The sequence below is a fragment of the Monomorium pharaonis genome, chromosome 7 (assembly GCF_013373865.1).
Source record: "Monomorium pharaonis isolate MP-MQ-018 chromosome 7, ASM1337386v2, whole genome shotgun sequence".
In the NCBI taxonomy this organism is placed as follows: Eukaryota; Metazoa; Arthropoda; class Insecta; order Hymenoptera; family Formicidae; genus Monomorium; species Monomorium pharaonis.
In genome coordinates, this window is record NC_050473.1 from 24,307,530 (window position 1) to 24,330,333 (window position 22,804).

At 30.0% G+C, this 22,804-nt stretch overlaps 2 protein-coding genes and 1 long non-coding RNA gene across 3 annotated transcripts; 1 reads left to right on the forward strand and 2 right to left on the reverse strand.

Moving 5' to 3' along the window:
- Positions 1-279: 279 nt before the first annotated feature.
- Positions 280-3,304, reverse strand: LOC105833401 (odorant receptor 49b). Its single transcript, XM_012675130.3, has 6 exons — positions 2,716-3,304; positions 1,836-2,245; positions 1,268-1,367; positions 959-1,060; positions 716-874; positions 280-449 (listed from the first exon to the last, which is right to left on the reverse strand). The coding sequence occupies exons 1-6, from the start codon at positions 3,004-3,006 to the stop codon at positions 381-383; spliced, it is 1,131 nt and encodes a 376-aa protein (XP_012530584.1). The 5' UTR covers positions 3,007-3,304; the 3' UTR covers positions 280-380.
- Positions 3,305-12,773: 9,469 nt separating this feature from the next.
- LOC118646537 lies at positions 12,774-13,881 on the reverse strand. The gene is made up of 2 exons (XR_004964074.1): positions 13,309-13,881; positions 12,774-13,047 (listed from the first exon to the last, which is right to left on the reverse strand). It is a non-coding gene; the product is annotated as an uncharacterized LOC118646537 (long non-coding RNA).
- Positions 13,882-20,408: 6,527 nt separating this feature from the next.
- Positions 20,409-22,216, forward strand: LOC105835856 (WD repeat-containing protein 92). The gene is made up of 4 exons (XM_012679463.3): positions 20,409-20,795; positions 21,064-21,564; positions 21,666-21,763; positions 21,867-22,216. Exons 1-4 carry the CDS (start codon positions 20,529-20,531, stop codon positions 22,072-22,074), a joined length of 1,074 nt encoding a protein of 357 aa, XP_012534917.1. The 5' UTR covers positions 20,409-20,528; the 3' UTR covers positions 22,075-22,216.
- Positions 22,217-22,804: the final 588 nt, after the last annotated feature.

The following is a 22,804-nucleotide window of genomic DNA, read 5'->3' on the forward strand; positions in this document are numbered from 1 at the left end:
ATTAAGCTTATTTTGAAGTCAATCGATTCAGCCGTTATTGAGATTCGATGATCTACACTAATCTACAGAATCTCACAAACAGCGTCTCGCATAAATAGAGCCACGGCAGTATCTCGCGCGCGTATACTTGGCGCGAGGCACTACCATGCCTCTTGATTTATAAATTATATTCAACCAGCAAATAATGTACTGACACTGAATCATAACAATACAATTTGACACACACACACATTCGTAACTGAAAGATTCATCAACAAAAAACTTGAAGAATGTTATTGACAAATAAATTTTATTGTATATAAAACTAGTTCTATTTTGTTCTATTTGTTGCACACTTACAAAAATTCAAAAAATTGAAAAAATGTTTTCTTCATAGTATTTCATTTTTTATTATCTTCAGAAAGAATTATTCGAAAAGTTGTCAGGAACGAAAATGCTGTCGAGACATACTGTAAAATTATTTGAAATAGCTCATTACAATTAAAACAACTAAATTATGCTACATATACAAAAATATATGTATTTAATAATTAGGACATTATTATCATACATACATTATTATATATCATTTTATATTTATTTACAAATTATTAATATTTACTAAAAAAAAAGAGAGATGTATAAAAATTAAGTAAATTACAAATACAAATTACGTAATTCAAAATGTAATAAACAAAATTAAAGACATTAAAGTAACTACAAAATATTCTCTTACAGATGAATAATGTTGAAATGTTAAAGCTGATAATAAACCCGGAACAGTTATAATTACAGGTCGCTGACAACGGAGCAACGTGTATAACATAATCTTTTGTGAATCAATGTCATGTTTATACCATAACGAATCGTATGCAGCGTCACCAATATCAGAACTCTAAAATATACTATAAATTTTAAATATACTAGAATATTTTGATGGATATTTTATTTTATTGATTTATTTAATCCCAAAACTTACCACAGTCATTAAATAATCAGCTGGCCATGCACATAGAAGTATTTTTGCCAATGTTGAAATACATACACCAAAAAACTCTGCTTTTATGGCTAACGGTAGTCGCTAATATTTAAAAAAATATTAACAATAATTTATAATTTACAATTAAAGAATATGTTATTCCATCAAGGTTAATAAATTAGAATAAATGTAAACTTATAAATTATAAATTTTTTACTTAAAATTTGTTTTATATATATACATATATATGTATATAATAATATATTATTATCTAAGATTAAATTATAATTTAAAAAATCATATACATACGCTGAGAATAGTAATACCAGCAAATACTAACGAATAAGTACTAATTCCGAGTGATGCAAGCACTAGGTATGAAACAGATAAACTCACTTCTTGGGCAAATCTGTAATATATTTATAATGTATCTAATAACTTTTTGTGTTTCAAGTCTGACGAAATTGTTGGCGTACAATTTATATGAGCTAAGAATATTAAATTAATAAAAAAATTATATTTAACACCAAGATTTGGTGTAAACCAAATAGATGATCTTAATTTTATTTATATGTTTAATAACTTTTTGTTTTCAATTTTTCGTACTTTATTTTCTAACTAAAATGAATAAATGTTTCTCAATACATTATATATTATTAATATCTTTATTTTACTTTTTTAATGTTATCATTAGATTATATATATTTTGCTCCGATTATATAATTTATTATCTCAATACTTATAATTATATTATATATATAAATATTGTGAGATCACGTAAATGCATATGAATAATCATAATGTGTTGAATTCAAGTTCATGGATTCGCTAAACTCAAATAACTCTAGATCCAATTTTCGACTAATTTTTAACATACCTCAAAAGCTCTTGATGTTCTCTAATACAACTTTGCCATTCAGAGTATTTCGTAACCATTCGAAATTTATTGATCAGTATTTCAAATCGCGCCGATGTAAACCATAACAGAAGTGCAAGAAAAACAAAAGAGCTCACTTGACAATAAGCTTGATATAATCCAAGTGTATGATGGAAATACACGATTGCATAGAGCGGTTGCTGATCAACAGAAAACGGATATTTTATTACAAGCGGAAAGGAATTAGATCCATGAAACAATGGTTCCAGAAGTGAACTAAACAGTGCTAAGGTAATCATGCCTAATGTTATAACATAAAAATATATATATTTATCAATGAGTTTTTGAAATACATCTCTTTCTTCTGATTTCGCTCGTTGATAATAATCTTCCATTTGAAAAATCACTGTCTGTACACAATCAAAAAAAACAATACTTAATGTATTTTATTATAAGCAGATTTTATACACTGAGAAAAAAATTTCTTTAAATACATTTAAGAAACTCAGTTTCTTATTACAAACAAATATTTTTTTACAGCAACAAAACAATGTATGCTAGCAAATAAATATTTTATTCTTTTAAGTAAATCATTTCGTACATTTTTGATTTTGTTCCTCTAAGTAATGATTTAATGACATCAATAGTATCGTTATTAAACTGAAATAAATCATTTCTTTGTAATAAGAAAACCGAGTTTCTTAAATGTATTTAAAGAAATTTTTTTCTCAGTGTATAAAAATTGTATTTTATATAAAAATTTTACTCAAATATAAACTTCAAAATAAAGAAATATTTCTTTATCATACATTATGACTATAAATTAGAACAATAATTACTCAATTAGAAATGCTTAACAAGTAATATTCTAATTTCTTACTTGCAGACGATCATGCTGTAGAGTAAATAATAGTATCTGCAACGGAATTTCTAATAAAATGCCTATTGCGCAGCATGATTGCAGAAACATTCGAATATTATCATTACGATAAATAATCGTGTATATTAATTCAATAAGTAATAATAGTCCATGCAATCCAGAAATTAAACGAAATATTTTATTACAAATAATCTGAAACTTTGTCGCGTTCCGCGATACTGGCCAACAGCAAGCAAACATTAAATCCACCTTTAGAAACGCGATTACTTTCTCTAGCGTAATTCTCTTCATACTGGTTGGAATAGATTTCCTCAATTTTCACTATTTCTCAGCAGTCAAGCGTTAGTTCCAAGCGGAAGTATATCATTGCATAATATTCTTATAACTTTACGAAGAACTTCAAGATAGCATGAGAAGCTTAGCGTTAATACATTCTCTCCTTTACACGCAATAAGTAGCTTAAAATACCTCGTACGGCATATTACGGTACATTTAGATAATTACTAAGATTATTACTTACTCTTATTTACCTCTCTTTCAAGCTTATGCACAAGTAAGTGGATTAATAAATAATGCGAGAATTACATGGCATATCGAGTGATGGTGTTGTACAATACTGCTTTCAGCACTGTTTTCTGTCTTGAATTACTATGGAATAACACTCAGCAAAATTTGCTTTTTGTTCAAGCATTATCGTAGATAGAAATGGAAAATACAGACGCATATTGTAAGAAGTATTATTAAATATAATTGTGATGTGATTGACTTATCCCAACTTTGTTTAATAATTTTTAAATAATATAACTCAACTTATAAAAAAATTATATTTAAAAAGAATGACACAAATATTTATTACCGATAAATATATTTTATATAATTACTTTGCAAAAAAATAAATTTTTATATAAAAGATATACAAAAAACTTGCTCTTAATATTCATATCATTTTTATGTAAGAGAGCGTGGGGCACAGTGGGTTACTTTTTTTTCAGTTAACATATCTCCACAATTTTTGGCATTTATAAACCTTTTTTTTTTAGTTTACTGTTTATACTTTATAGTAACATATTCTAGAGTTGAAAAATTAATATCAGTAAGCTACTTTTTACTGTATACATTTTTTCGGAACTATGTCAAATAATCCACTGTAAATGTGTGTATGTGAATTTGCTAGATGTTTCATATGTTTTCGTATTTTTATTTATAAGTTCTGTATATACTAATGAAGCACATTGGATCAACGATCGGTGGGGCTCAGTGAACACACGATCTATTGCGCCAATTATGAACCAATGTAACCCGCACATTTTATATCGATTCAGAATTAAGATTAATGCTTTCTTTTATTTTTTAGGACAAAGATGCCACAAAATAGAGTTATTCAGAAGAGAGATCTTTTAAGTACTTGAAAACGTAAAAGATCTCTCAGCAATAATGCAGCAACATTTTAAAATATTATTAAAATAGTGAAAATAAATAAAATTAATATTCAATACAGTTTGAATAAATATATTACAGTAACTTTTCAAAAATAATTTGAAAGTGATCGTTCTATATTATTTAAAAATTTTCGTCTATAGAGATACATGCATTCTGGTGTAGTTTTACTTTGTGTGTAAAACTATTATTATGTAGATTTGTGTATAACAAAGTACAAGATTATTCAAAATTATTTCAAATAACTATATTTTTAAATTTAACCAATACGGAGTGAATATAGCGACATCAACCGGGTGATCGTTTGATCACCCAAATATCATCCGATCAATTCATTCGATTTTAAATAACTAATATATTTTAAATTTAACAACAGAGTGATTAGTGATTACGTCAACCAAAAGATAAATTTTTCAAGTTTTGTCTCTCATCTTATAAATGTACTTATATAAAAAATAAAACTTGCAAAGTTTATCTTTTGGTTGAAATTTCACTAATAACTCTGTATTTGTTAAATTCAAAATAGTTATTTAAAATAGAATGAATTATTTTGAATAATCTTTTTCTGAATAATATTGTATACATATTTTACTGCAATATTGCTACAATATTACGTAACAATATTTCTGAAAGCGGAAATTTTACCATTGCTGCAAACTTGCAGCAATCTTGCAGCAACATTTTACAACGTTTATGCAATATTGCAATTTTGCGTTGAAATGTTGCCACAATAGTCCTGCAATCTTTTTGTGCTGTATGGGTAAAAATGCTCAACTACATCAGAATTCACACAAAAATAATACAAAAGTACATAACAAACACAATATCGAAAAAAAGTTTTTTTATTTACTTTACTACAGGATCTCTGTCACATGTATACACCTGTCGATATCGATCATTGGTTTAACAAGTAGTGACACAAACCATAACCTATGTGCTTTAAGAGCGATCTTTCTAGAACTAAGGGCTCTGGCAGACCAGCGCGATTTCCGTCGCGCGCGACGCACGATATCCAATGGGCGTACAGAGTTGAGTGGAAAGGCGGTTGCTCATTGGACATCGCGCGTCGCGCGCGACAGAATCGCGCTGGTCTGCTGGAGCCATAATACTAGCGCAGTTATAACCAATGATCCACTGTGCCCCTTGAGCCACTGTGCCCCACGCTCCCCTATGTCAAAAAATTTTTTTTAATATTATAATATATCAATCTAGTTTAATACACACCTGTCATAAAATATATAAAATGCTAATTATAATTTTTATTTTCTTAGAAATTATATAGTCAATCGGTTAGAATTTTTATATAATATTTGTTTCGCTTTAAGTAATAGTCTATATAATTTTTAAATAGATCAAAGCATTTTAATTTTTCAGTCAAATAATTGATCGATTTCTTATAGCTGCATTACTAAACAGATGTAATAAGTTAAAGCAAGGCAAATATATTTTTTCCCATTTTAACTTATTGCACCAGTTCAGCATGCAAATATAAAAAACAGATCAAATGTATGAATAAAAAACAATACTGAAGGTACGATCCACTTGATACTGCAAGCGTTTCAAAGCATTTTTTGATTGATTAATTCACAAAATTCTTTGCTCTAATTGATCAATCAACCTTATATATAAGTTTAATATTATATATTTTTTTATACTTGTGGTTTAATTCATAAGATAAAAGGTGACAAACAATTTACGTTTTAAAAGAAGTTTGCCACCCATATAGCACAGATTGTTTCAGAAAGCTTTCAGAAACGTTTCAACTTTTCACAGTTCATGTGCAACAATTCTGAAAGAATTCTGTGATATGTCATTTGAAATGTTTCAACAAAAATATTTCTGAAACCTTCCGTATGAAAAGAATTTGTCGAAACTTTCAGTACAAGTTATCTCTGAAACCTTTTGTATGAAATATTTTTACAGACCTTTCCGTTTAATTATTTCTGAAATCTTTCACATGAAACAATTTAACAAACTTTCAAAAGTTTTTTCTGAAATCTTTTACATGCAATAAATTTAAAACTTTTAGTTGAGTTATCCCTAAAACATCTCATTTGACATATTTTTACAGACTTTTAAATTGAGTTATTTCCGAAACCTTTCACATGACATAGATTTTGAAAACTTTTAAGAAAGTTATTTCTAAAACCTTTCACATAAAATAATTTAATAAATTTTTCAGTTGAGTTATTTTTGACATCTTTCACACGCTATCTTGAAAACTTTCAATTGAGTTATCTTTGAAAACTTTCTTATGAAATAATCTAGCACATATATTGTTCGCGGACCGTCACTAGGTGACGCACGCGGCACCTTTCTCGTAATGCAATTCACACTTCACAAGCTACATAAAGCAGACCACGGTGACATAAAACGGATCAACCTATGCTATCGTAGTGAGCTCTCGGGGCTTACGTGGTATTTATTATTGTGTCTTAAAGACACATCTTTCATGGCTAAAAATTTTAGCTTTGGTAACAAATTTTTTTTCTGCGTGTAGTGCACCCATATAACACAGAAACCTTTCAGAGATATTTCAGAAATGTTTCAAGTGAAAAGTAAATCATTTCAGAAACGTTTCAAAATATTTCTGAGACAGCTCTGAGATAGCAAAATGTCCGCGATGCTTACACTTGAAACATTTCTGAATGTTTTCAGAAAGGTTGCAGATATATTTCAGCAACCTTTTAATACACTTTCAGAAATGTTTCAAGAGCAAGCATCGCGGACATTTTGCTATCTCAGAGCTGTCTGAAAGCTGTCTCAGAAACATTTGGAAACGTTTCTGAAATGTTTCACTTTTCACTTGAAACTTTTCTGAAATATCTCTGAAAGGTTTCCGTGCTATATGGGCAACGCTTTTTATCTTATAAATTAAAAACTACTATTCTTGAACAAACTAAAGCCTATACAGATAAATGAATATTGTGTTTCTTTTTTTACAAAAAACTAAAGAGAATAGAGTAGGTCTGAATCAAAATCATTCTGAACATGTCGGTAGTGTTTATTGTAAGTGTAATACATATGCATATCACAGCATTTTTTAATTATTTCTCAATCTTAGTTAATTTTTACAAACATACGATATGTACGAGTTGTAAGACTTTTTTAAAGCAAATATAATAAAAAGTTTAATAAATGTTCTATTATACAAGGTGTCTCTGAACATGTTGGTCAACGCTCGTAAAAAGATAGAAGAGATTGAGATGAATATAAAAGTCCAATATTGTCTTGGGTTAGGTCCACTAATAATAAAGATATTAGCGTATGAGAAATCTGCGTCAGAAAATAGCGTCTGCAAAAATCTAATTAATTTCTATCGTAATTGTGAACAATAAATTAATGAAAGCTTATCGTACATTCACGATAGATCTTTTCTTCCGTGTTATAGCTCTAGCGGATCAAGCTCTTCCCTCGGCGCGCTCTTATTTGAATAATTTAAAAAATTAATACCTCGATATTGGTAGACCTAACTCAAGACCTAACCAAAGACCTAACCAAAAACAATATTGGACTTTTATGTTCATCTCGATTCCTTCTACCTTTTTACGAGCGTTGATTAACATGTTCAGGGACACTATATAAAGACAATTGTGTAAAATAAAACGTATCCTTTCTGTTACAGATGCTAAAGTTGTAAAACAGCTTATAATCCTATGTCATATTTTACTACCAAGGGGAAGACTGATAGTGAAAAAAGTCCCTGAAAATTTTCTACTCAAGAACGTATTGATTCTTTGATCATTTATGCAACTGTGAGTTTTACCAGAAATTATCAAAAAATATAAATATATTCTCTCTACACATCTTTAAAGCTGTTACAATACTTTCTATTTTATTAAAGTGCAGCCGGTACATTTTCAAAAATAAGTCTTTTTGCAGTAAAAAAACCTGTATTTAAAAAGAAAAATATTTGTTATTTAAATTTTTTTATAACCTCATCATGTATACCATATGTATAAGAAATTGGTATCAATGAATAAAGATTTATGATACATATTTCCTTGTTTAACAATTTTGTTAATCAATCTTAGAATATCAGCAATCTTAGAATATCTCTTAGAGAGCAACCTTAAAATAGAAAGCTTTCTGAAAGATATCTGAAAGAAATCTTTTATCAGATATCATTCAGAAAGCTTTTTGAAAGATGTTATACTGTATAGGATGTAATTATTCTTAATTAAGTTTTTGTTTTTGTCTTATCTACTTTACTGTTATCAGAGAACATTTTTATTTATTGTTTATTTCAAGTAGAGAGTAACTTAAAACATTTTAAAAGATTACTATTAATTTGTAATATTATTAATCTATTATAAGATTACAAAAGTACACAATTAGAAAGTAAACTACAGTACAAATGCTACGCTGTCCGACACTACTTTTGTAACACGAATGCGAATAGTCATTTCCGACGTATTTTTGCCTGCTGAACATGAATCCTTTGTCAAAAGTTGTTTACTTTCTAATTGTGTACTTTTGTAATCTTATAATAGATTAATAATATTACAAATTAATAGTAATCTTTTAAAATGTTTTAAGTTACTCTCTACTTGAAATAAACAATAAATAAAAATGTTCTCTGATAACAGTAAAGTAGATAAGACAAAAACAAAAACTTAATTAAGAATAATTACATCCTATACATCCTATACATCCTGAGGATACTATAAGATTTCCTCAGGACATCCTCAGAAATAGCAAACAATGACCACTTTTGTCAGATTTTTTAGATTTTTTTTAGGATTTTTGATAAATGTATCGATTTTTTATAAGAATTGAAACGTTTTTCAGAAAAATTTAAAAAATAAAAAATTCCGATTAATTTAGAAAATTTTTTAAATATTTCTAAGTATTTTTAACAGTTTTTGAAAATTGAAAAAAAACTTTAACAAAAAATTAAAAGTTCAAATTATTTCTACGATAATTTTGTAAGAGAAAGAAGACTGTACATGTTTCAGCGACAGTTGTACCTGTTAAAGCATGTTTAATCTTTGTACCCGAGAAAACGGTCACCCATCCAAGTATCAACCATCGCCGACGTTGCTTGACTTCGAAGACCATACGCATCCTAACGCTTCGTGATGATCCATGACTTCTTGTTTATGCATATCCATATTTGTTATAGATTATTACAATAAATGTTGTCAGAAGGATGAAACATATATATATAGTTAACTTATATTTTTATAAATAAATATAAAGTTTTACAGTTTTTTAAAATCATTTTTACATATGCGCGCGAAATAGCATGTGGAATAACTTATTTAAAAAACTGTTTTTGCGCCGTTTGTATAAAATAAAATAAAAAAATTATTTAATGTCATCTTTTATAATTTTTTAGTATTGTTAATATGCCATATTGTTTCAATAAGTGTAGACATTCAATCTGACTTTAAAGTCAACATTTTTACACATTTGATTTTGCAATACATTCTAGAAATACGTACGATATTCAAAGATTTCTCACTTGCTATATTAATTTATCCGTCTTTTTCAAAAATTACTATACGTCCAGGATGTCCCTGAATACTATTTTAGGATGTCCTGAGGACTCTCTTAGGACGTCCTAAGGACTGTCTTAGGATGTCCTGAGGACTTTCAGGATATCACATTCTTAGAACATTCTGTGCTATCTAAAATGTCTGGTATTTATACAGTCATTATATTTAAGTTTATCTTCAAACATTTTGTAGCTAATAAAACTCTTTATACAATATTTTAAGAATAACGTTTTCAGCTAGAATACATATATCCTCAGGACATCCCAAGGATGTCCTCAAGACATGAGTAAAATTTCAATTTATATTAATACTATTACAGAATTTAACATTCTAAACTTACTTTAGAAGTTAAATTTATACATAAAATATTTATATAAAATATTTACAATAATACAACTATTATATCCTGACAAGATCCCAGGACATCCTGGGACATATTCAGGACGTCCTGTGTTATCTGGGACGTTAACGTTATCTTATGTCAACACGGTTTTATCTTGTCTTATATTTTTTATAAATCCGATGACCTTATAACAATATTTCAAATATAGATACTACCGATTTCTGAAATGCTGCGGTATTTACTATAATTTTTTAAATAGTTTTAATAGTGGTAGCTTTTTCACCAAGATATTTTACAGATTACATAATTATTATTGAGCTATTATTATTGAGCAAAAATTGTTAACAAAAGTAGTATTCTGTGATTTTTTTATTAAACGTACAAGCGTGATCTCGGGGGCTGTCCAGTGTATTTATACAAAAAAACACGCTTACAGAGATTGCCTCTACTCTCTACTCTCGTAGGTCAAGCGTCAAATAAAAATAATATAAAAGACAATGACAAACATGCGCGAATTTTTCTGAAAATGTCCCTTTGACCTCTACATGATCTTGCAAATTATTCCTTAAAGGTCCATTTAAGGTTACGAGTAATTAGATCGCAGAGACAGATATCCGACATCAGTTGAAAAACATTTTATTGAAGTTCGCAAGTTGATTTCTAAATGACCTTCACAATTTTTATTTGACTTGATAGTCAATTTGAGGTGACGATGAATTAGTTTCCCACCATTTGAACAATTTCCATCAGAAACATTTTTTGATATTAGAAATAACGTTAAAGTATTTTATGTTGAACGTATAAAATGGCGTAACCTTTATTCATAAATAATATCAACTTTAATCCTTCATATCTCAGTAATAAAAGGTATGCTCAATTCAAAATTTTTAGGGGATGAATATTTGATGATATACAATCATTTACCACCAAAATCGTATCAAAACTCGATGACCACGAAACGGGCGATTTTTGCGGTCGTTCTTTGTCGGACAGTATAATCATTCGAAAAGTTTTAAGTTATTAATTCTTTACTTATAATAATAAACAATAAATAAAAATATATTCTACTAATACTCAGATAGCACAAGGACATCCATTGTATGTCCAATGGATATCCGCTTCTGGACATTCGGACGTCCATTAAGAGTCCAAATAAGGTCCGTCGGACATTCGATAGACGTCCATAGAATATACGTTTGGCACAACTTTGTACGTTCATAGAAAGTCCTTTAATGGACGTCCATGGGATATACGTTTGTCATAATTTCGGACATTCATAGAAAGTTCGAAATAAACCAAATTTTGGACCTATTATGGTTTGATTATTTCTTTTGGGCTTTTTTCAATTAAAGAGCTTGCTGCAATAGTGGGTTAATTCAAATTTTGTAAAAATCATCGACATAAAGCATGGACTGCGCATTTCCTGCAAAAAGCTCTTGAAAAGTGTCCGTCAGAAAGACAAAGAGGAGACATGGTCCAGGTCAATTTCTTTCTCTGTCTAGCGCCCATTATGCTACTGGTTTGACAGAGCCCTAAAATTTACACCGGGCACTTGGTACGCGTATTAAGTAATGAATTTAAGCTGATCAGCCAATGATTAAACACATTCACTAGTTATTTACTACTTGATACGCGTACCAAGTGCTCGGTGTAAACTAGGTCAGAGACAGCGTTTGACTCAGTAAGGCACTATAAAAGTGAGTATTCTTACGTCCGCCATTTTTTTTCTAACTAGCAGGAAAAATTAGGTATGTTTTGTATATATATACGTCAATAATCTTTGGAAGCACCAAACTTTATGCGACAATGAAACAAAGACACGATATCTATGATCTTGAGACTGTAAAGGTTATTGCGATGTATCCCAGTAAACAAAAAGTTGTCTTAAAGCGCTCATTAAGTTAACTTTTATATGATGAAAGATGTCTTTCGGGATATCTAAAAGATATCTTTTAGTATTACTAAAAGATGTCCAATGTCCATCCAAAAAGTCGTCTTTTAGACATCCAAAAAGTTGTCTTTTAGACATCTTAAAGAGCACTTTTGATCTTTATAACCTCTTATGGAAGTTATCTAAAAGTCAATATTAGGAGAACTAAAAAGATATCTTTAGGTTGCCTGATATAGAGTTATGATTATAATCATAACAGATTACATACGCAGTAATAATAATAAGTTAGAATAAATACTTTTTTTCTTTAAAAGAATTAAAATATTATTTAAATACATCTCTTTTAAAGAAAAAATGTATTTATTCTAACTTATTATTATTGCATATGTAATCTGTTACGATTATAATCATATATATTTATATGTAATTATAAATATATATGCATGGTAATAAATTTCATAGGATGGTAAATTTTTATTTAACAAAATTGATTATTTTTTATTATTACAAACCAAGTTTTATTACAAGTTTATATAAACATAGTTTATATCTCTTACAAGTTTATATATATATAAATATATTAATTAAAATAAAATATTATTTTTGTATATATAAAACAAAATATCAAAAATTCAAAAATATTAAAAATAAAGTAACAAAATAAATATAAAATTATATATAACATTAAATATGATTACTTCATTAATATTGAGTATATCCAGATTCATAATCGCTCATTAAAAGCAGCTATAATATTATAGCAATTGAAGATGACTGGTTCTTATTGATAAATAAGTAATTATTTATAAATAAATAATAAAGATTATACCTTTGAAGGTATAATCCAATAAATCACCTTCAATTGCTATTTATAGCAGTTCAGTGAGCGGTTACACTTTTGCACGTATATTCAATATTTACTATGTCTACACATTACAAAAACATCACATTTAGAAAATTATAAGCGTATTAAACAAAATAATTTTGTCAAGAATATCACATTTAAAACAGTAAATATTTTAATAAAAAATAACTTTTGTTTCATTGTTGGGTCATACTGTTCATTCCTGAGCTTAATTTATACGATTACTTTTGCAGCCAAAGTTGTATTCGTTTTCTCACTATTTCATCCGTAGTAGAAAACTTTTGCGTGATATAAGCTAAAAAGAAATAATATACCCAGCAAACACAAAGTTACATGTAACGTGCCTGTTAGTTATAATTTCCCACTCAACAATGTAATTGTAATATAACACGTGTGTTATATTACAATTACATTGTTGAGTGGGAAATTATAACTAACAGGCACGTTACATGTAACTTTGTGTTTGCTGGGTAAATTAATGTAAATTTATGATGTACACACGCGCGTGTACAAAATTATATACACATTAGGGCAAATATTAAACAATTATACTTACTAATCTTTTTGATATGTTTTTTCATGCAGTTTTCGACACCTTTTCTTTTCAACATAATTATTATTAAATTAATATCCCACGTATATACACGATAACTGTCGATACTTAACACTCAATGACTGCAATTTTATATCTTATTTTTTCTAGGTTATGTTGTGCAGTACCCTCTCTCGAGCTGCGTTCGAAAAACTCACTCGAGTTAGCAAAGTTCTCTAATTGATGTCTTAAAGTTCTGTAATTGAACAACTTGAAGACAACTTACAAAAGATGTCTTTAAAGATCACTTTTCAATACGTCAAAAAAGTCATCTTTCAAAGGTGATTAAAAAGTTAAATTTTGCATGCAAGACGTCAAAAAGATGTCAAATTGACAACTTTATAGACATCTTAAAGAGCTCTTAAAAAAGATAACTTACAAGTCCTCCAAAAATCATCTGAATGTTTATTGGGATTATATATATAAAACATTATGCTAGTTACTTGCTAGTTTGAAGAAAAATGGCGGACGTGAGAATACCTACTTTTTTAGTGCTCTAGACTCAGACCAATTGCAGTATCCCTCTTTTGGTCGAAAAAAAAACGAAAAAAAACGAAAAAGAAAAAAAAGAAAAAGAAACGAAAATTAAAAAACAAAACGATAAAAACAAAAAAAACAATATTATAACAAACATTTTAAAAAATACCAATAATTAATAATGTTAATAATAAATAAAAAATAATACATATTATTTTATATTACATTAAGTGTTACATATACAAACCTTACATAAAAAATAATATTCAAAAAAATTTGCATAATACTCATTAAAACTATTGAAATTATTTATCATTACAAGTTTTCAATGAGCGTTATAAAATATATTATCATTTTTAATAGCATAGCTTAAACAGAGACCAATGAGTGCATTTTTATTGTAAGTGGTGTTGCAAAAAAGAGATCAAGTATTAATTTTTAACCACTGCTGTATATATATTGCAATTGTCAATAATTATTCTATTTATTATGTAGTTAATTTATATATATTATAAAATATATGACTTTATAAACTATATTTTAATCGCAATATATTTCAATATATGTTCCCATACAGCACAGAAAGATTGCAGCAACATTGTGGCAACATTTCAACGCAAGATTGCAATATTGCATAAACGTTGTAAAATGTTGCTGCAAGGTTGCTGCAAGATTGCAGCAATGGTAAAATGTCCGCTTTTAGAAATATTGTTACGTAATATTGTAGCAATATTGCAGTAAAATATGTATGCAATATTATTTAGAAAAAGATTATTCAAAATAATTCATCTGATTTTAAATAACTATTTTGAATTTAACAAATACAGAGTGATTAGTGAAACTTCAAAAGATAAACTTTGCAAGTTTTGTCTTTTATCTTATATAAGTACATTATAAGATGAGAGACAAAACTTACAAAATTTATCTTTTAGTTGACGTAATCACTCTGTTGTTAAATTCAAAATACAGTTATTTAAAACCGAATGAATTGATCGGATAATCGTTTGGTTAATGTCACTATAATCACTCTGTATTTGTTAAATTAAAAAATACAGTTATTTAAAATAATTTTGAATAACCTTGTACTCTGTTATACACAAATCTACATAATAATAGTTTTACACACAAATTAAAACTACTCCAGAATGCATGTATCTCTATAGATGAAAAATTTTAAATAATATAGAACGATCACTTTTACATTATTTTTGAAAAGTTACTGTAATATATTAATTTATTCAAACTGTATTGAATATTAATTTTATCTATTTTCACTATTTTAATAATATTTTAAAATGTTGCTGCATCATTGCTGAAGTAATATTGTAAAATAATGTCTTTGCAATATCTCTTAAACATTACATCGCAATATGCAATGTTGCAACGTTGCAGCAATGTGTTGTATGGGTTATCGATGTGCTATTTTCCACGTTTACAGTATAAACGCAGTCTTTTTCATAATATTAAAACTAACTGATAATGTTACTAATATTGCAAAGGGCATAGCAGAATAAGCAGGTGAAATCTACCCCCGCACTAATCGAGCTCAAATTGATATCATTAGTTGGCACCCTTGAGATGTAAAACTTCCCCAAATATTAGTTACAAAATTGCATTTTTGGGGAAGTTATGGAGGGGGAAAGAAAAATAAAGAAAGTGGTTTTTTTTCGAAAATGATTAGACCGGTTTTAATAAAAAAAATATATGTTGTAAACATCGTTTAGACAAGTTTAAGAAAATTTTAAGTAATTTTTGTGGTGAAAAAAAACCCGATAAAAAAATTTTTGAATTTCTTATGAATTTTTTGGGGGGTGATAGTTTTGAGATACCACTTTTATATTTTTACAAAAACATCTCTAGATCTTCTTCTTTAACACATTTTTTTTTTAAATCAATTGGAGTGGTGGAACATGGTTAAAAATAATAATTTACACCGCGCCGCCGTGCCGCGCCGCGCCGGCTAAGCGACCGGGCCGCGGCGCACGGCGATTGTTGTCATGTTGAACTTACATACTAGTTGCAGTGTTGCAATGTTTAGTTGCCAAGAAAAATTATAATATAATAATATAAAATATAATAACACATATAATATTTCCAGGACGTCTGCAATGGGAGCGTCCTAGATGCACACAGAACAAATGCGCACAGACCAAATGCGCACGGACCAGATGCATACGAAACAAATGCGCACGGACCAAATGCGCACAGATCAAACGGACACAGTAACCTACAAACTTATTACATGGGTTGCGACTTTTCGGGCATCTCTATCGACGGGGTGGGTGCGGGAGGAGGGCGAAGCCCTCACTTGCACCCCCCCCGCCGTGTGTGTGTGTGTGTATGTGTGTGTGTGTGTGTGTGTGTGTGTGTGTGTGTGTGTGTGTGTGTGTGTGTGTGTGTGTGTGTGTGTGTGTGTGTGTGTGTGTGTGTGCGCGCGTGCGTGCGCGCAAAGCATTCTCTGCACCACATAGGTTTGCGACTGTGCGCATTTGGTCCGTGCGCATTTGGCCCGTGTGCATCTGGTCCGTGTGCATTTGGTCTGTGCATATTTGGTCTGTGTCCGTTTCACTCAGCTTGCTGTGTCCGTTTATTACTGTGCACATCTGGGACTCAGTCTCTGCAATTAGGCTATAAAACTTATCGTTTCGGCAGTTCATCACGAGGAGATTGCAGTACGTTTTTAAATTCCATATGTTCGGGGTGCTTTTTTAATGTGAGTCTCTTTGCCTCTTACATTATTTATCATCGGTGTGCTTTTTTAAAGTGAGTCCTCTCGCCTCTCACATTATCTATCATCGAGGTGCTTTTTTAATGTGAGTTCTTTTGCCTCTCACATTATCTATTATCGGGATGCTTTTTTAAAGTGAGTCCCCTCATCTCTTATTATTTATTATCGAGGTGCTTTTTTAATGTGAGTTTTCTCGCCTCTCTCATTATCTATTATCGGCGTGCTTTTTTAAAATGAGTCCCCTCGCCTCTTATATTATTTATTATTGGGGTGCTTTTTTAATGTGAGTTTTCTCGCCTCTCACATTATCTATCATCGAGGTGCTTTTTTAATGTGAGTCTATTCGCCAAAAAGATAATGTGAGTGGCGAAGGGACTCACATTAAAAAAGCACTCTGATGATAAATAATGTGAGAGGCGAGGAGACTCATTTTAAAAAAGCACCCCGATGATAGATAATGTGAGAGGCAAGAGGACTCACTTTAAAAAAGCACCCCGATAATAGATAATGTGAGAGGCGAGGGGACTCACTTTAAAAAAGGACCTCGGTAATAGATAATGTAGGAGACGAGGGGACTCACTTTAAAAAAGCACTCCAATAATAGATAATGTGAGAGACAAGGGAACTCACATTAAAAAAGCACCTCGATGGTAGATAATGTGAGAGGCGATTTCCTCGTGGTAAACTGCCGAAACGATAAGTTTTATAGGCAAATTGCAGACGTCCTGGAAATATTATATGTGTTATTATATTTTATATTATTATATTATAATTTTTCTTGGCAACTAAACATTGCAACACTGCAACTAGTATGTAAGTTCAACATGACAACAATCGCCGTGCGCCGCGGCCCGGTCGCTTAGCCGGCGCGGCGCGGCACGGCGGCGCGGTGTAAATTATTATTTTTAACCATGTTCCACCACTCCAATTGATTTAAAAAAAAAATGTGTTAAAGAAGAAGATCTAGAGATGTTTTTGTAAAAATATAAAAGTGGTATCTCAAAACTATCACCCCCCAAAAAATTCATAAGAAATTCAAAAATTTTTTTATCGGGTTTTTTTTCACCACAAAAATTACTTAAAATTTTCTTAAACTTGTCTAAACGATGTTTACAACATATATTTTTTTTATTAAAACCGGTCTAATCATTTTCGAAAAAAACCACTTTCTTTATTTTTCTTTCCCCCTCCATAACTTCCCCAAAAATGCAATTTTGTAACTAATATTTGGGGAAGTTTTACATCTTAAGGGTGCCAACTAATGATATCAATTTGAGCTCGATTAGTGCGGGGGCAGATTTCACCTGCTTATTCCGCTATGCTCTTTGTGCATTTTTAAAAGAAAAACAGTCGAGTTAAATATTGAAGAAAAACATTAATAATTTTACAATATTTCAGTATTATTTGTTTAGACATCACAGTTTATAGACGTAGTCCTTCTACAATACTAATATTAACTATACTAATATTGCTACCAATATTGCAAATTTTTTTATTCTTTAAAAGAAAAACAGCCATGTTAAATATTGAAAAAAAAATACTAATAATTTTGCACAATTTCAATATTATCTGCTTTTTTGGAATCCTTTCGGAGGCATGACGGAACCAATTAATTATGCTTAATTCTATCTCTCTTATATTTATTATTTCAAAATAAAAAAGAATAATTTTTATAATTTTTAATTGATTGTTTAAATAATTTCAATTAGTAATTTTTAGTTAATATAAAAAACTAGACATTTTAGTTAATTTATATATGGACGTAAAAATTATTAAGACCGAGTAAATTATTCAAAATAAATATTAACATTGTGTTCAATAAAAGTTGGTCATAGTCCATTACAAATAACGTTCAACAATTTAATTTTCTTACAACAATTTGTATATTGCTTAAGAAGATGCTAAAGCCGTGTGTTTTACCGACATTCTGTATTTATCACTTAATTTCGAATTGAATTTACAGAATTGATAATCCTTTTACACTTTTAAAGTACGTACACAAATGAACCCGGGGACGATTAGATAAAGACCAAAAATGCAAAAAATTTTTTAAAGTTTATTTGTTCATAAAAATATTTGCTTCAAAATACAAGTTATGTAGCTTATACGTACAAATAAATGGTGTTCCCGGGTTCGGAATAGATTGAGGAATAAGATTATAATCGTCAAATTACGATTACAAGCCGTACAAAAAAGATATTTTAAAAATAGAAGCACTTAAATGAATAAAATTTTTGATCACATAAATATGTTTTTTTACGGCTTGTAAACGTAATTTGACAAATATAGTCTTATTCCTTCTATTCCAAACTGCGAGACACCATTTATTTGTAAGTATAAGCTATATAACTTGTATTTTAAAGCAAATTTTTTCATGAACAAGGATAAATAATGACTCTGCATTATCGACCTCAATCAAGTTTGATGGGCAGTTTAGCATCCTCTTAAAACACGTTATTTGTAATGGGCTATACCCAAATTTTACTTAATATTATAATATATTTTAAATTATTTTCTCGTTTTAAACAATTTTATACAACTATAATTAACAAAAATGTTTAGTTTTTTATGTTTAACTTGTAACATTATTAGTTAAAAATGTTTGAACAATCAATAAAAAATGTATAAACAATATTTTTTCTTATTTTGAAATAATATTAAAAATATATGTTGTGTAAATTTTATAAAATTTAAATTTTATTGATTATTACGATATACAATACAAATTATATTAACATTGTTATCTTCACAATAATATATATCCGATATTTCAGGACGTCCGGAATATGTCTTTCGGACGTCCTATTGTTGTTGTGATTTAACAGGACGTCCGGATAACATACTTTGGACATCCCGCGGACATCCAAAATACGAGAACATAAACAGGACTTTTCAGGACACATATAAGACATCCGAAGGACATCCGTGTGTTGTGTGGGTTGTAAGACGTAGAATTTTAAGACGTCTTCATAATGTTGTCAGAGGCCACAACCGGAAATAGACTTATATCTTAAGGGGATACTAAACTGCTCTGTTTTATCATTAATTTTCGGACACCGAAATCTTTTTATTGATTGCATGGAATTGAAAATCCTTCTCCAAAATTAAAATACAGATAATAACGCAGTGCGCTGCGATCAATTTCATACGAAAAACGAAAGAAAGTTAGAAAATTATAGTTTTGTTATCGACTTCTGTAGTCAACCGTGAAAATATTGGCTGCGTACAAAAGTTTTAGACTTTGTACGTATACAATAAGCATGGAGCGCACTTGGCATTTCAGCAAAGAATAATACTGTGCTTTTAGAATGAGCCTAGGAATCTTAGAAAAAAGTTTTCGGTGTTTAAGAGGATCCTATCTGTTTTATCGTCAGAATTGTATAATTTGTTCCAATGTACAACTTTTTATTGCATTTACAGAATTAAAAATTCTCCACAATTAATTCTGGAAAAGGATTTCTAAATCTATAAAAGAAATACATACAAAATTTTGTTAATAACGTGCCCAAATGACTCTACATTATCGACCTCGATCAAGTTTGACGAGCAGTTTAGCATCCCCTTAAGGGTTCCCTTCTTATTGGTAGATGGCGTTACTGATGTCACAAACCATTAAAAATTTATATCAGTGATATGTAGTATTATTTAGTGTATGTACAGGGGCCACAACCAGTGAAGGGAACCCTTAAGATAGAAGTCCATTTCCGGTTGTGGCCCTGAATGTTGTCTGGAACGTTTTTAGAAAGTTAATAAAATATTAGTGAAGTTGATAATTATTGATAATATATTACATACTGTTGATAATTATCGATTTTACCGACCTGTTGCCGAAGTCCGAAATACCAAGAAAAAAACAGTGATTTCTAGATGGCGTACAAGTTTGTTTATAGTCTTCTGTAAGCAATCTAATGAATGCTGTCAAAACATACCAAGTTCTCCTAACAGTATTAAAGTCGGAAAGAATATTTTTTTCATAGGCATGGATAAATTATCAAAACCACAAATAATCTGTCACATCGAGAAATCGGTGGATTATTCACTATTTGACGCAAAATGGATACCATGCAGTGCAAAGTTTGTGGTTATGGGCTCTCGACCTCGGGGTACGGGTATTATACAAATTTATGAAATATCTAGTGGCGAATTAAAGCTCGTCAAGAATATAGAGAGATCGAATCAGATGAAGTGCGGAACATTCAAAGCTTCCAGTCTTCGTGATAGATACTTAGCTACTGGTGATTTCAAGGTCTCTTTTATTTTAACAATAGGCTTATTCTGTAACTCATAACGATAGTTCGGTATCGTCATATTATCGTTGTGCAGCTTTTTTGTCATATATAATATGTGCGCAACGATAATGTAACGATATCGACACTGTTAAGAGTTACAGAATAGACCTACAGATATCTGTTATAATCAATAGCCATTTAATAATATATTCAATGTGATTATGTTATGCGAATATGCTATGCGATATCCATTTGATTCATAAATCATGAAAAATGACTTTACAGGGTAAATTAAATATTTACAATTTAGAAGATCCTTCAATACCAGTTTATTCAGCTAATGCTCACACAGAGATTATAAATGCCATTGACGGAGTGGCAGGTACTAGTGTGGGATGTGGAGCACCAGAATTAGTAACTGGATCCAAAGATGGAAGTGTAAAAGTATGGGATCCGAGACAAAAGAATCGACCAGTTGCTATTATAGAACCTAAGGAAGGAGAAAGTCGCCGAGATTGTTGGTCAGTTGGATTTGGCAATTCTTATAATTCCGAAGAAAGAATAGTAGCAGCAGGATATGATAATGGAGATGTTAAAATGTTTGACTTAAGAGCTATGTCGCTGAGATGGGAAAGTAATTTGAAAAATGGGGTTTGTGGACTTGAATTTGACAGAAAAGATATCCCCATGAATAAGCTAGTTGCTACTACGCTAGAATCTAAATTTTATCTCTTTGATTTAAAAACTCAGCATCCTAAGAAAGGTTTTGCCTATCTTGTTGAAAAGGTATTTGTATAAAAATGAAAATGCCCTCCCCCTCTCTTTTCTTCCCTCCCTCCCTTCCTCCTCCTCTCTGTCTCTGTATACATTTATTCGATTGATTTTAGGCACACAAGTCAACAGTGTGGCTGGTTAAGCATTTGCCACAAAACCGTGAATTGTTCGCAACATGTGGCGGTGGAGGAACAATCTGTCTTTGGAAATAGTAAGTATATATATATATATATACATATATATTCATGTTTTGAGAATAACCTATATTACATCTTTAAAAAATGCTCGAAAATCAATCATTTGTTGTTTTTTAGTAATTATCCAGAGAAAAGAAAAACTACAGATACTGATGGAATTGAACAAGGAATTATGGGCAATATTAGTTTACTACAAAACTGTACGCTCTCGTCGCAACCTATTAGTTCTTTGGATTGGAGTCCGGACAAGCAAGGACTTGCCGTTTGCACATCGTTTGATCAATGCTTACGCGTTATCATCACTACAAAACTGAATACGTATTGATTAAACAACAGAAAGTACTTGTAAATAAGTCTGTATGTGGCGAAAACAATATTCACAACTTCATTTTGTACGCTTAAGATAGTCCTTAATAAAATTTTTTTATTTGCAACATTATCAAATGACAAAAAAAATTGTTAAAAAATGTATTGTAAATTTATTTCGCCAAAGGCCATCTTGATGCTACGATTAAATTGATTGGATTTTTCTTTCGCAAAAGCAAGGTACATTTATGCAAGGGAGCAGTCGGCAGACAAGATAGAATTTTATGTCATTGGGCCAATCTATTTAAGATCGGCCATCTTGCGCATAGTCATGAATGTTACGCAATATCGTGCGCGACGTCCGCCATTTGAGATGCATTCAGCCCACACGTTGCCGTTTGCATCTCCATTGCATCGCACGAGGGCGCAGCATTGCAACCGCGCACGCAAGGTCAGGAATACCTAGATTTTAATTACATAAATTAACCATCGCCAAGTCCATTTCTCGTCCGTCCGTTGCAATGTATATGTGTGTTGATACTATTAGATTCCTCACCCATTTTATTTAACTTAACCCTTTCACATTCAGCAAAATGTATGGATGTATTATCTTGTTAAATTTCGAATGTACTAAAATTAGGAGTGTAAAAAAAGAATAACTAAAATAATCGTGTAATTTACGTTCTAACTTCTCAATCCATTTTTATTAAAAAATTTTCTTATTCCAAAAGTTCCTTGTTTTGCCCTAT